Genomic DNA, 15,229 nt, shown 5'->3' with positions numbered 1-15,229 from the left:
CAGCAGATATTTGTGAAATGAATGAAGGATTCAGAATCCATCATACATACATTTCAGGGAAAGAAACCCAAGTACATGAAAACAGAGAATCTTTAGCTTAACTCTTTCACGTTAACCTAGCATAGGCGAACAGCTCTCTGACACTAAGTTGGAAGAAATCTTCATTCATTTCATTATGCAGTTACTGAGTCCCAGAAGGCAGAGGCCAAAAATTCTGGTGGCACTGCTCGTTTTTTTTTTTTTTTTTTCCTCAGTAGTCATTACTGCTTTCATAGCAAGAGAATGGGACGAGAAAGGTAAATTATAGACATCACTGTAAGTCTTAGGTAAGGGTGACACTAATCCCTGTATTTATTAAGTCCTTAGAATGGGTTGGGAACTTCTCTAACCACCTGACACGCAGAAATTCCCTTAATCTTTACAAGAACCCTATGAAACAGGTGCTGTGACATCCCCATTGCCCAGGTGAAAGGTGGGTGGCAGAGAGGTTGGGCAGCCCCTTCTATGCCAGGTATGCAGTGAGCACCTGCCACCCCAGGCTCTAAGCCATCTCCCCTGCTCTGTCTCCCAGTGGAGGGAACTGAAAGACAATAAACAGGTTTTGTTTTTTCAGTACATAAAATATTGCTTTGTAAGTTTTTATACTTTACATAATGGTCTCCTAACTATCAACCCATTGTCTTATCACTTTATATCCTTTATCGTACAGAAAGTTTTCCATTTTAATGCGGTCAAATTTTCCCATTCTTATCATGTTGCACTTTTGATATCTTTGAAACATTCTTTTTTAAAAAAAGGTCATAAATGTTTTCCTTCATATTTTGTTCTAAGTCTTAAAGCTTAATTTAATTAGGTTTTAAAGCTTAATTTAAAGCTATATATTTTGGTCTTTATTTGGTATCCATTTTTGGGTGTTTTATGATTTTTTTCTTTTTTGTCCACATGAATAACCAAATGTCCCAACTCATCTGATTGCAAAGCTCATGCTTTCTCCACATATGGCCATAGTCAACATCTGGGAGATTTCTCTCTTTGTGGTACCTATAATTTTCTATTTTCCTATGTCCTTGTCTGGTTTTGATCAAGGTTATACCAGTCTTCTAAAATAAAGTGAGAGAACAGTTTTGCCTTTTCTCTTCTCTTCAAATAATTTTTATTAGATTATCCATGCCTTGAATTTTTAGTAGAACACACCTGTAAATACATCTGGAACTGGTGCTTTTCCATGGGTTACTTTTTAACCATAATTCACTTTTTAACCAAGGCCTATTCAGAATTTCTGTTATTTTTTGAGTAAGTTTGGGAAAACCAAATTTGTTAAGAAACTTACCTAATTTACCTCAATTTTCAAATTTATTGTTAGTCATATCACCTATTATGATAAAAGAATCTTTATCCTATTCCGAATATTGAGAGCTTCTGGCTTTCTATTTATGTTAGATTGCCAGATGTCTGTCTATTTCATGAATCTTTTCACAAAACCATTTAGATTCTGTTGATTTTTTTATTATTGTTTCTGTGCTTTATATTGAATGCTTTTCTGCTCTTCTATTTATTTCCTTTTTTCTTTAGCTGTACTCTGTTCTTCACATAACTCCTTGAATTATATGCTTAGTCTCTCTTCTTTTTTTGTATAAGATTTTATTTATTTATTCATGAGACACACAGAGAGAGGCAGAGGCAGAGACATAGGCAGAGGGAGAAGCAGGCTCCTTGGGGAGCCCGATGTGGAACTCGATCCCAGGACCCCAGGATCATGTTCTGAGCCGAAGGCAGATGTTCAACCACTGAGCCACCCACGCATCCCAGTCTCTTTTCTTTTCTAACAACATTTAAAAACATATACACCCTTTTAAGTCCTAGTTTATTTGCATCCTACAAGTCTACTCTGATACTTTATGATTCACAGTTTGAACTCTGTTCTGATTTCTATCAGAGCATTTTATTTTGACCCATGAGTTAGTGGAAGTGCTTTCTCGCCCAGACCCTCAGTGAACTGATCTGCCTGCTTGTCAAATCCCTCTTCTGCTTCCCTCCACTTCCCCCTGGACTGACCTTTCTCTAAGTGTTTACCTCTTGCGGGCTTAGGTGTCGTGTGGCAATTTCAGTTCAAATTCCTAGTGCTATACAGGCCTAAGACATTATCTCCTGTTCACAGTGGCCTCTAACACCCAAGACCCAAAATCATTGAGGCTGAGGCCCCCCACCCTCCCTCCAAGACTGACCCACACCACCTGCCCAGCCCCTGGAGAACACTGGCAGTGTCCACTCTTGTCTCCAGTCCCACTCTTCTGGTTTCTAGAAGTTTCCATTTTTGGGAGCTAAGTTAAACATTTTTAGCATATATATTTACATTTATACATGATTTACACATACATTATATACACACATTTAAATATATACTCATATTTTACCTAGAATTTCTAGATGTTTGTAGGAGGAGGGTTTTGAGATTACTTAGTTTGCTATTTTTGCTAGAATTGTAGGTATTTCCCACTTCTTAATGTCTCTCTTCTTGATTTGCACCTCCTGATACTTCTGAAAATTCTTTTTTTTTGGAAACAGCTTTATTGAAGTATAATTGATATATAATTGACCCATATACAATGGTTCATGTGTATAACTTGAGTTTTGACACATGTGTACATCCTGATGGCATCACCATGATCAAGGTAATAAACATAACCAGCACCTCCCCAAGTTTCCTGTGTCCCTTTGTTGTTTCATTTTTGTAAGAACACTTACCATGAGACATATGCTGTTAACAAATTAAGTGCACAAAATTGTATTGCTAACTACATAAGCACTATTTTCTACAGTGGATCTCTCGAATTTATTCATCTAGTGTAACTGAAACCTTAAGGCCACTGAACATCAACTCCCAATTTCTTCCTCCTCCCAGCTGTTGGCAACCACCATGGTATTCTTTGCTTCTATGGATTTGACTATTTGGGATAATTTGTATAAGTAGAATCATGTATTCTGTGACTGGTTTATTTCATTTAGCACAATGTCCTCTAGGTCCGTCCATGTTGTTGTATGTGGCAGGACTTCCTTCTTTTTTAAGGCTGACTGAGAATCTTAAGAAACCACCCCTTTATGGTTGCTGCCCCGGTATTTCACTCCTAGGCTAATCTTCTAGGCTACCCTTACTGCTGAGGGTCAGTCTCACAATGACGACCTTCTCTAAGAATTAGTGGGTTCTTGAGTTGAGCAGAGCCATGGAATTGACCCTGCTACAAAACAAAGTAATTGCACCCTGTGTTTTTTCTCATTTTTAAATTCAACTCTGTAATAATCTTATAGCATACTAAAGTTATAACTACTTAAGCATTTCCTGGTTAAATAAAATAGCTCTCATGACCAGTTCCTCCAGATAAAGTAATACAAGACTTTGGGGGCAGGTGACGATCTCTGTTTTACAGGTTAAGAAACAGAGGACCAGGAAAGTAAAATCTAAGCAAGAGGAGATGCAGGAATGCCACATGAAGAATTGCATCCAGAGTCAATTTTCCTGAGTTAGGGAATGCAGTCATGTCGAATACAGCACCTATTGAGTTTTAACACCCCACAACAAGTGTTCATGCTCAGAGGTGTTTTTGTGTGCTCAATATAGCCAGATAACAACTGCTTTTAAATCCTGAGTGCCTTTCCTGTCTGTTGCTATCGCAACAAATGAAAGCAATTCAGTCTATGTTTACTGATAATTTATAAGCAAGTGCAGCAAGCGATAGGAGGAGGTACATTAGTTAATGTTTTCTGGAGTACACATCATACTTCAAAAGCCTACTCTTCCCTTACTTACTTCATGTTACCAACTGAGCAAGGAACAGTGGCCATGTAGGTGGATACCCCACTTACCCTTCCTACTTCCACCAGGTTGGTCACCATTATGATGCTTGCAGTGTTTTCATGCCACACCATCCTCCAGAAGTCATAGATGGTCTCTTGCATTGGTCCTGCAGCAAAACAGAACACAAAAGACTTCAAAAAAAATGTTTGTAAGTTTGCAACCAGAAGATTTCTGGGGCTTGCAAATGAACCTGTTAATATCCTCATTTTGATAGATGGACTTGGCTCTCCTTTCTAGTGTTGATGTAAATGAGGACTCTTCTAAAACAGCACCTATAGAAATACTGACTTTTTCATTCATGGTTGAATTTGCTCATGTCATCAAATGTATCTGCATTTGAGCTCTTTTTACTTACCCTTCTTAAACTACTGCTGTGAAAGTTACTTCTCCATCATTTAGCTATTTATCTCCATAATACTCAAGAGTGAAATTTTAAAAAATGGATAACATTATTCTTCCTGCTGACAATTGGCAGATATCCCAGGGAAATAGTATATAGAATGAAATGAGCCTCTATAGGAAAAATGGCCTTTTCTTGTTTCTAGTATTTTTCTTATTCTGTGCTATCAGATGAGTCCTTATTTTTTTTCACCTGACTTCCAAAAGTGAGAAAGAAGTTAGACTTTTAAGGCAGTTGTACTTCCTGTCACTGAACATGATCAGCATCTTGGGCTCAGCTCAGCTCTTGGGGCCTGAGTATTCAAAAGCTCTTTCTTATGGACTGGGAAAAAAAGGGAGACAGGCATGACAAAATATCATTTCTATAGGTACTAGCAGGTACAAGGAGGTGGAATATAAAATTTCTTTGAATCCAGATTTGTAAAACCCTAATCTCTACCTTATGCTCATGCATATTTGAGGGGGTAAGTGTCACAGTATAAATCTTCACAAGACAAGGAGAAATGCAAGGAAATGAGAGGAATACAATTTCAAAGGCACAAGAGTCACATGATATGTGTGCAATCATACAAATGTTCAGGCACATGCTAGGACCAGGACCCAGTCTTACTGTAGGATCTTGACATTGCAGATTACTAGATTTGAAGTTCAAATATTTGAATTTGAGATTTGCCTCTGCCTTTTAACTGGTTGTGTGATTTTAGACAAGTTAGCCACTGTGAGTTTCAGCGTCAACATCTTCCTTTATCTACATACTAATTTCAATAACACTTCTCAGGGTTTTTTGAGGATTCATGGAGTTAATGCATACTCAGGCATTTTATAAAGAGCAGAACATCTGAACAAAGAAAAGGTGTGTTTAAAGATATTTATGAGTGGTCTTTCCTTGGCTAAGGCTTAAACACTGTGCAATGTGTGGCACACCTGGAGGCCCCCTTCAATCGCCTCCCATTCCTCTTGACCAACTGTCAGCTGGTTCTTGTGTGATTTTTCTTCTCCTGCTTCACCATCAAAACCTCCTTCCCTTTTGTCCACAACACAGGCTTCTATCATTTTTCCTTTCTGCTCTGACTACATGCTCACTCTTCCTGTGAAAATTGACTCCACCTCTTGATGTCTCTGAGGCTCATCCCTTTATAGGACCATGTATACCACCTTTCACAAAGCTGTACCTGCCATTTCAGCCCATGTCCCTTGGCATGTGTGTCATTCTCCTGATACACGGGCTGAAGATTTCAATGACGCAAATCTAAGGTTAAAGAAGGGACAAGTAAACATTGGATGCTATCCATCGCTACTTTCATAGCTGGTGGAGAGGAACTTTCACTGGGTACTGAACAGCTTGTCACTTATTCACAAGAAAAAAAAAATACCCTGAGTCTATCTTTGTGTAAACAGTTTTCCCAGCATGACCCCCAAACAAATGGGTGGCCCAGACACTTCCTGCTTCCTTCAGTACATACACAGATCTGTGCCACCTACTCTGAAAGTTCCAGAAAAAGTTCTGATGACAGTGGCTGTCGTGGATGACTCAGATGTTCCAGCATTATGGAAGGCATGTGCCTGCAGAAGAAAAGCTACCTCTCCCTTCTGTGCCCGACAGCAGTCACCCCAGAAATATTCCAGGCTAGGGGCAAGTTCCCAAGTGCAGTTCACTTACCCTTTCTTAGGTTTAGACTCCCATATGGTTACTTAATTTGAGCTCCCCCTGGAGGGAAACATGGCTGTTGTGCTTTACTACAATATCCTTAGTGCCTTATAGACTACCTGGGACATAGCAGGAGCTCAATGAATAAGTGAATCAGTGTGTATGTCTATGTATGACCTGTATTATTATTAACATGTATTAAAATATGTATAAATATTAAATAATGTTAATATATTTGTACAAATCCTCTCCTTGACTGATATTTTGGAGATTATCTGTAGAAGCTAGAAAGCACATTGACTTTACTCCTTTCCAGTTCATTGAAGCGGGGTCGGGGGCATCTTTTGCAAGGATCTCTTCAGAATGAGAGTGATGATCACACAGGACTCAGGGTGCTGTGACAGAACTGCTCCCAGCCAATAAGCAAGTCACTCCTGTTTCCCAGACTCAAGGTTCTGTATCTCAACTTAACTCAGCCCATTTCTTAGGTAACTAGAGTGCCATCCTGGCCTCCAGTTACTGTTCTCTACTGAGAGCCATGGTTCTCAACTGTGGCTGCATATTACAATTACTATGTAGCTTTTTAAAAATTCTGAGATCTTCTAGTGCCACCCATGTCATCGCAAAAGGCAAGATTTCATTCTTTTTGATGGTTGAGTAATACCCCATTGTGTGTGTGTGTGTGTGTGTGTATACATATCACATTTTCTTTATACATTCATCTGCTGATGAACATCTGTGCTTTTCCCATATTTTGGCTATTGTGGACATTGCTGCTATAAACATTGGGGTGCAGGTGCTCCTTCGAATCACTATGTTTGTATCCTTTGGCAAATACCTAGTAGTGCAATTGCTAGGTTGTACAGTAGCTCTATTTTTAACTTTTTGAGGAACCTGCATAGTGTTTTGCAGAGTGGCTGCACCAGCTTGGCATATGCTAAGTGAAATACTTTAGTCAGAGAAAGACAACTACCATATGAGCTCACTCACATGTGGAAGTTCAGAAACAAAACAGAGGATCATAGGGGAAGGGAGAGGAAACTAAGAGAAGACAAAATAAAAAAGGTGACAAACTGTAAGAGACTCTTAACTCTAGGAAACAAACTGAAGGTTGCTGGAGGGGTGGTGATTGGGGGATGAAGTAACTGGGTGACAGGCATTATGGAGGGCAAGTGATATAATGAGCACTGGGTGTTATATGCAACTGATGAATCACTGAATTCTACCTCTGAAACTAATAATACACTATATGTTAATTAATTGAATTTAAATAAAATAAAATAAAATAAAAAAAGTTTTGAGATCCTCACCTCAAAGACTGATTTAATTGGCCTGGGGTGAGGTTAGGTCTGGGTGTGTTTCTAAATCTTTCCTGGCGGAAAACCATAGATCCATAGCATCAGGAACATTTGGCTCCACCTTCTGACCTATCAGGGGGTCTCATATGGAGATGTAACTGTGGAACCAAAGATTTGTTTGTTTTGAATCTACTGATTAGTCTAACTTTGAATACCAGCAATTTGAATCAAGGAATCCTAATTCTCTCTGATTTAGAAGGAACTTCACTCATAGAGTATCATCGAGGAACATGGCTGTAGCATCTCACTAAGGGGGTGAGGCAGTTTAGGTAATTGGGTGTTGTTTTGCTTTGTTTTTTAATATTTACATAGGAAAAGATTAGAATAGAAAAATGAAGTAGGTCATTGTTCTTTTCAATGCTAAAATTAGGACAGGTATCCAGAAAAACCAAAACAGTTAAGATCTGAAAATGAATTTGAGCACAAAGATTATTCTAAGTCGATCCCAGAAGGAAACAAACAGCCATGCAAAGCGAGGGTCCCCATCTCCCCTGGTGTGCTTTTCCTTTGGTCTTCCTCATCTCTTCTTCCCTTACCTCACATGGTACGTGTCCTGTGAATATTTGAGAGCAGCCCTTTCTGACACACAGCTTGACCTTCTCCCTGACCTGGTCACTGGTGGTTCACCAACAAAACTACTCAGGGGTGGGCACTAGAGATTCTCATCTTCTTGACTAATGAGTCAAGATATTTTCATGAATGCTTATTCAAATTTTGTTTTTTGTTTTTGTTCATTTGAGGGGGGAAGAAAAGAAATGCGAAGACACCTCAATTTAAGGTTTCTAATGCAAAATTGGTCAATCCTAGTCTTCTTTTCTCTTTTAAAGTAGTCAGATTCTACGGAATAATATATTTCAAATTATTTCCCTGAGACATGGAGAAATTATGACTCAGAGACATATGTCTTCTAACAAAATCATAAAGCAGGCCAGAGGCCAGGTAGGCTTTACTGATATCAAGAGTCACTCCCTTTGATTTTGGCAGCTCCTGGTGGGGTCTAAGAGACCCCACGGCATAAGCTTACAGAAGCAGGCCTGGGACACAAGGCAGCTACCCCTGGGGACCTGCACCCTCACAGGGCTGAAATTTGGGGAGGAACACCAGGGCAGGGTCAGTATTCCTCTGCCTCTCATGTCCCTCTCCCAAAAGCTGGTGTGGCAAATGTCCTTCCCATGAGGACAGTAAAAGGTCACTGGGGAGTGCTCCCAAGCTGGACAAAGGGCTCCCAAGATGAGGAATCTACAATAGCAGACAACAGACTCTGAAAAACCTCCCTCGCTCCAGGGACGAATAGCTGTGACCCACACCCCACCGTCTGATTCCTGCAGTTTGTGGCTGGGTGGGAGTCTGAGATTACCGTGGCTGTGCCTTTACAGATGTTTGTACAACAGGCAAAAGGTTATTCTCAGCAGTCGTCCCCTCGAAGGACTAAAGCACTTGTGAAAGGTAAGGTAACGAAATTTCAATGGTATCAGGCCAATAATATATTCCATTTCCCTCAAAATAGCTGGCTTACATGGGCCTCTGCTGAGAAGAAACTGTGCTCGGGGGTCATTCTGACCACCCCCAAGCCCAGAAGGAACAGCAGAGAAAAAGGTCAGGGAGGACTAGAGTGCAATAAAAAAAAAAATTAAAGGCAATGAAAAACATAAGTGAAAAGACATTCAAGGATGGGCTCTACTGTGTTCAGATGAGTTTTCTAGTTCATGGGAAGTAAGAGATATTAAAAATCACAATTTCAGATCTTGATAGAAGACTTGTGTCTCTTCTTTTCACATCCTAATTTCTCTATGGCATGTTTTCTGTGTTAACTAGAGCTGCCGAGAGGTCAAGGTCCTCAGCTCACAGTGGCATATTAGAGTTTTTTGAAGGGAAGAAAGATAGTACAAATTCACATTGTGATTCATGATAAATAGAATAATACCTGACTTCTTCAAGGGCACTTGCTATTTCCCAGTTCCTGTTTGAAGCATTTTATAGGTCTTATCTCATTAAGTTAAAAAATTTCAGTCCTATGTAATTGGGGCTATGGTTCTCCCCCATTTTGCTGAAAGAAGAGGGGGCCTGGGGAAGTCAGGCATGTGGCTAGTGGGCTGTAGAGCTGGGGTTGGAGGTCCAACCCACTGTGTGACGCTGCCTCTATGCCAACGTCAAAAGCATCTCAGAAGGGTCCTTGCTGACAGGTGTGTGTGTGCAGTCAGCATGATCCTGGCAAGAAGATAATAGAAGAAAACTCTTGTCAACTACCTGAAACTACCTCTTCAAACATGTGGTTGTTTTTTTTTAATCAGGTTACTTCCTACCTTTAAACCTCCCCTGGGTCCCATTGCCACAGAATCAAATCCAACTTTATGAGCATGGCCAACCCCAGTCCCCTTCTCCACATCCCAATCTCTCTATGTCTTGAGCTGTAGTCACTCAGGAGCATTTCCAGAGCAGAAGCCCTCCTCCAATTGCCATAACCCCCCTCCTATACAGGCTTCAGTTCAAGCCTGCAAGTCCCTCTATCTCAGCTTGGCCCACTGAAGGTCAGCTGGTCAGGCAGGTGTTCCAAGACCTGAGCCATGGCTCCCCATTTCTTCAAACATTTACAGTCAGTTGTGATGCCAGTGTGTTTTTAATGCAGGTCTTCCTCGTTGATATGTGAATGTGGACCTGCCCATTCAGGTCATTGGTTCTCCGTTTCTAATGGTGTTATACCTAGCTTGTTTCCCTTGTTCATACCCCCTTGCTGGCCCTTGGTGGGACTTTGAGTGTGTGGCCTGTAACTACAGGTCAGCATTCAGCTTGCTCGTGCCAGGCACTCTCAGGTATAGAAGGGACGCCAAAAAAAAAAAAAAAAAAAAAAAAAGAAGGGACGCCAAGTGAGTTATAGAAACACATCCCCTACTCTCAAGAAGCTAGTACTTATATAAGGTAGAGATAAAAAAAAAAATAAGGTAGAGATAAGTCAAGAACATATTACACTCTCATTTAAAGGGCAGTACGGTAAATATCCTGATACTTGAACTTCAAACTGAGCTAGCACAAACTGAGCTACTGAAGCTCACAAACTGAGCTTCAAACTGAGCTATCTCCATGTGATTGGAGTCACATGGAGATATTCCATGGGACACATGACTAGTTTTAAAATGATTCATTTCTAGACATTTAACTCTATATGGATGCTACCAGAACTCATCTCCCTGAGAAGGAGCCCCCGTGCACAGCGGTCTTTCTTGCATTTCACAAAACCCTCACCCACCTCAAATACTACTAAGGGGCACCGTGCACAGTGGTCTTTCTTGCACTTCACAAAACCCTCACCCACCTCAAATACTACTAAGGGGCACTGCTCAGGTATACAACCTACAAGTCTGAAACAAAGCAATTGACTGATATATTGGCTCTGAAAACACACAGAGCTTCCTGCCTTCCTTGTCTGAAAGATATTCCTATTACAGGTAAAATCTGTTGTTAGAAATGGGGCATATATTTTTTAAATACTAGGAGAATTTTATTTGTTAAAGAATGCCATTCAAGCCTGTACTTGATCATATTAGAGACTGGGGTATTTTGATTCATGTTGAGATGCTCTGAATTCAGAACACCTGAAGCAGTAGAGGCTAGTAATACAGCTGCTGTTGCTGCTTCTTTTTACTTTTTTATTTCTATTTTATTTTATTTTTTAAAAGATTTTATTTATTTATTCATGAGAGACACACAGAAAGAGGCAGAGACACAGGCAGAGGCAGAAGGAGGCTCCATTCAGGGAGCCTGATGTGGGACTCGATCCCAGAGCCCGGGGATCACACCCTGAGCCAAAGGCAGACACTCAACCACTGAGCCACCCAGGCATCCCAACTTCTTATATTTTTAGAGGGTGGAGGAGGGACAGAGAGGGAGAGAGAGTTTTAAGCAGAGTCCACGTCAACTGTGGAGCCTTACATGGGCTCAATCTCACCACCCTGAGATCATGACTTGAGCTGAAATCAACAGTTGCTTTACTGACTAAGTCACCCAGGTGGCCCTGGTAATGCCTATTCTTATAAATGCAAGTGGAATGTTTTGTTGGACCACTGAATTTTTCTGAATGAAACCCATGGCTGAAAGTTTCATGTGTTTTCTTTCAGGTTAGATATGCTTCAATCTGTAAAGCAGCTGAAATATGTTTATCACATATCAAATATTTATTCTAATTACATTTTATCTTAGAAAATATTTACTATTGTTTATCTGCTTTTCACAAGTAGGCCCAGTGGCTGGAAAGGTGAGTCTAGCTACTAAATGGGCAAGTCCAGAGGGAGCCGCTGAGCTCTTCTGTAGGACACATTCACGTATGTGTCCATAGTGGAGGGACCTATTTTATTTATTGAACAAAAACTCCCAAGGATCAGGACTATGTTGATAACGAATAGTAAAAAAGAGTAAATAAAGTGATGGTGCTCTACATTGATTAATGAGAGGGAAACATTCTGAATATTTTACCCTAGATATATTAAGAAATGTTAAAATATTCCAAGGATGGCTCCCTGGGCATGGGGGTGTCTGGCAGAGACAACAGTGGAAATGTCCAGGTGTGGAAATGTCTGGAATCCCAAAGATTGTAGCAGTGTGGATCCAGGTGAGCAGCATATGGAGTATGAGGATGGGAAGGTAAGAACCGTGGTGGGCAGCGAGACAGGCCTCCAGGTGGCCTCACACAGCTGACACACTCAGGGTCACCTAGAGGAGAGACGAGGCTCACATCTCAGTCAGACTGGGGAGACTGAGCTCCCCTGGGGGAAGTTCTGGATGAAACCGAGCAGGATTCTGGCTGCCTTGGTGCAAAGGAGCCAAGCGAGGGCCCTGGGCTGGAAAGGGGATCCGGGAAAGGGAACAACAAGGATGGTGAACAATGAACTGAGGCACAGTGATGAGCCCCTCGGGTCAGATGTGCTTTATGTGTATCCTCTCATTTATTCGCCACTGCAACTGTATAAATTTCCATTTTAAGAGGAGGAACAGCTTTAGGAGAATAAATGCCCCAGAGGCTGGGATTATAATCCAGAACAATCCAGTTGCACTTTTTAACTTTCAGAATGACCTAAGCAGACTAGGTGAGGCTTGTTAGTGAACATCAATCAGTCTTCCACTGTGCTGGGACTGGTCCTGGGTGCGGGGATCGGGGGTGGTGGTGGCAGTGTGTGGTGTGGGGACCATATTGAATGGAGGCAGCACAGGAGGAAGGAGTGGGGACACTGAGGGCACAAAGGAGCTGCAGAAAACCCAGGAGTCCTTGCTCTGGGCACTGGCCTGGCTTGGGCATCGTCAAGTCCTTCAGCATCTAGTTCACCCCACTAGGACTGAAGACCACTGAAGGAAGAATACAAATGTGGAAAAAAGATGAACTTAGGATTTATGCATTTATTTTAAAGCTCTTGCTCATAAATAAAAGTGGTCCTAAATTTCTGATCCATTATTGTTATTGTTCCTGCTGGCAATAATCGAGAATAAGTATTATAGACGTTAGTTATTCAACGTTCAGAGCATTAGATGTCCCTTCAGTGGGTTCTGAATAAGTTTTTATTACAAAACTTTATGTGATTTCTCAATGTGATACTTCCATAACACGTCTATAATTTTACATTTAGTAGCTTTTCATTTGTGCAGTAGTGAAATGTAAAAGGTAAAATATGCCACCATGTTTTATGGACTGAATCTGCCTCACGTGTCACAAAAGCGATAATGGTGACATAGACAATAGTCAAATTCTGCATTGATAATCCTTAACAGCACTTATTTGATAGGCGCATTTGCTCTCCCCTGAGGCTACTTCTGTTAAAATCATGGAATTTTTATGAGTAATTTTTGGTTTCAGCTGCAGAAATAGAAATCAAAGTTGAGATGGCTGGGTGCATGGGATGTGATATGCTCATCTGCCTGAATTGCTAAGAATACCTGCCCCCCCTCGAAATTACCATTTAAAAGAAACAATATAAATCAACTAAGAAATTAGAAGCAAACACTGAGGATTGTTTTATGGGGAGAAAAACTCGGGAATACTTTATTTAACTTAAATTCAAAAATATAGCTAGTAGCATGTTAAAACAGGATTTCTAAGGATAGCTCTTACGTGATGTACCTTCTACGTCCAGAATTACAGGGTTCAGAATGTTCACTAGTCTATTGGAACTTTCATTTAGTGACAGTAAAAGAGAAAACAGGCACTGGAGCTATAATAAAATACACCTTTTTAAAAATAGTGTCAAAAGCAATGACTTAAATAATGACATTAAATAGTGTTTTCAGCTAATAATTTTAGTGGTTCGCACACAAAGATAAATCCCTTCTTACCAGGGAGTAGGCTTTCCCACTGTGAGTCTCTTCCCTTTGCCCGGCCCACTCCGGTTATCAGCTACCTGCCAATTACCCTGTTTCTTCTAAATTGGCTCACAGGTGTGTGTTCTTCTTATAACCTAAAACCAGGCATACACTTCCTGCCATATTCATGAGTAACGGTTCCCCTCAAACACATAATCCACATGTTGATGTTTACACTTCACTCATACCATTCCCTAAAATTGTCCTTTCAGGCTGAAATAACAAAGTGTGCCAACATTGACAGTGCAAATATCCGTGGCTTTCCCTAGATGATTAGTTTCAGGGAATGTTGGTTTCCAGGTGCATTACTAGAACATATGCAATCCTGATTGGATACCAAAAGGTCATGTCAGATCTAATTAAGAGAATATTGGTACAAACCAAACACTAATGCACAAGCTGCACACAGATTCTAAAACAGGCTGGGAAGCTTCTCTCTCTGGCATGAGTCACAACCCCTCAAACATTATCTTTTTTTGTTGTTGCTGTTGTTAATAATGTGTCTTTTGTCTTATTCAGTTATTCAATTAAAGTAGTTAGAAAATATTTAAAAACAAAGATGATCAAGAGAGAGAATGAGGCAGAGACACAGGCAGAGGGAGAAGCAGGCTCCATGCGGGGGAGCTCGATGGGGACTCAATCCCAGAATCATACCGAGTGGAAGGTGAGCACTCAACCGCTGAGCCACCCAGGCGTCCCATCTTTTGCTATGTCTTAATAAAGATACACTTTTTTTTAAAAAAAAATAAAGATACACTTAATCAATACCTATTTTCTGCCTAAGAAATATAAGGCACTTGGTATTTTAAAATTTTAATCTCGGGGATCCCTGGGTGGCTCGGTGGTTTGGCGCCTGCCTTTGGCCCAGGGCGTGGTCCTGGGGTCCGGGGATCAGGTCCTGCGTCCGTCTCCCTGCATGGAGCCTGCTTCTCTCTCTGCCTGTGTCTCTGCCTCTTTCTCTCTATGTCTATCATGAATAAGTGAATAAACTCTTAAAAAAAATAAAAAAAATAAAATTTGGGCATCCCGCATGGCTCAACGGTTTGGCGCTGCCTTCGGTCCAGGGCGTGATCCTGGAGACCTGGGATCGAGTCCCACGTCGGGCTCCCTGCATGGAGCCTGCTTCTCCCTCTGCCTGTGTCTCTGCCTCTCTCTCTCTGTCTCTCATGAATAAATAAATAAAATCTTTAAAAAAATAAAATAAAATTTTAATCTCTCCTTTCCCATTTTTCATATTCATATTGTCTAGTACCTTAGTTCCAATGTGAGTTCATCCAACCTTGATAAGTCATTATTATAATTCCTTTCTGTTATAAATTTTTATATACCTTCATCCTTTTTATTCTGGTTTTCTCTAATTTACCTTTGCTAGGATAAAGTTCCTGCATTTTCACACCACTGTTTTTTTTATTATTAAAGATTTTGTTTATTTATTCATGAGAGACAGAGAGAGACAGAGAGAGACAGGCAGAGACATAGGCAGAGGGAGAAGCAGGCTCCATGCAGGGAGCCCGATGCATGACTCAATCCCAGGCCTCCGGGATCACACCCTGAGCCTAAGGTAGAAGCTCAACCACTGGGCCACCCCAACGTCCCTTCACACCACTCTTAACTGTGTCTCAAGTCACA

General features: G+C 40.8%; 1 protein-coding gene across 7 annotated transcripts in view; it reads right to left on the bottom strand.

Annotated features, from left to right (window-relative positions):
* Positions 1 to 15,229, bottom strand: part of PTPRM (protein tyrosine phosphatase receptor type M) — a 786,460-nt gene that overhangs the window by 53,592 nt on the left and 717,639 nt on the right. For all 7 annotated transcript variants that reach the window (XM_025429496.3, XM_025429497.3, XM_035718728.2 and 4 more), the window contains one exon: positions 3,862 to 3,959. In XM_025429496.3, coding sequence (XP_025285281.1) covers positions 3,862 to 3,959 — 98 coding nt within the window. The remainder of the gene's footprint in view (positions 1 to 3,861; positions 3,960 to 15,229) is intronic.

Source organism: Canis lupus, chromosome 7 (genome assembly GCF_003254725.2).
Source record: "Canis lupus dingo isolate Sandy chromosome 7, ASM325472v2, whole genome shotgun sequence".
NCBI classification, from domain to species: Eukaryota; Metazoa; Chordata; class Mammalia; order Carnivora; family Canidae; genus Canis; species Canis lupus.
This window is presented reverse-complemented; position numbering and strand designations above follow the sequence as displayed.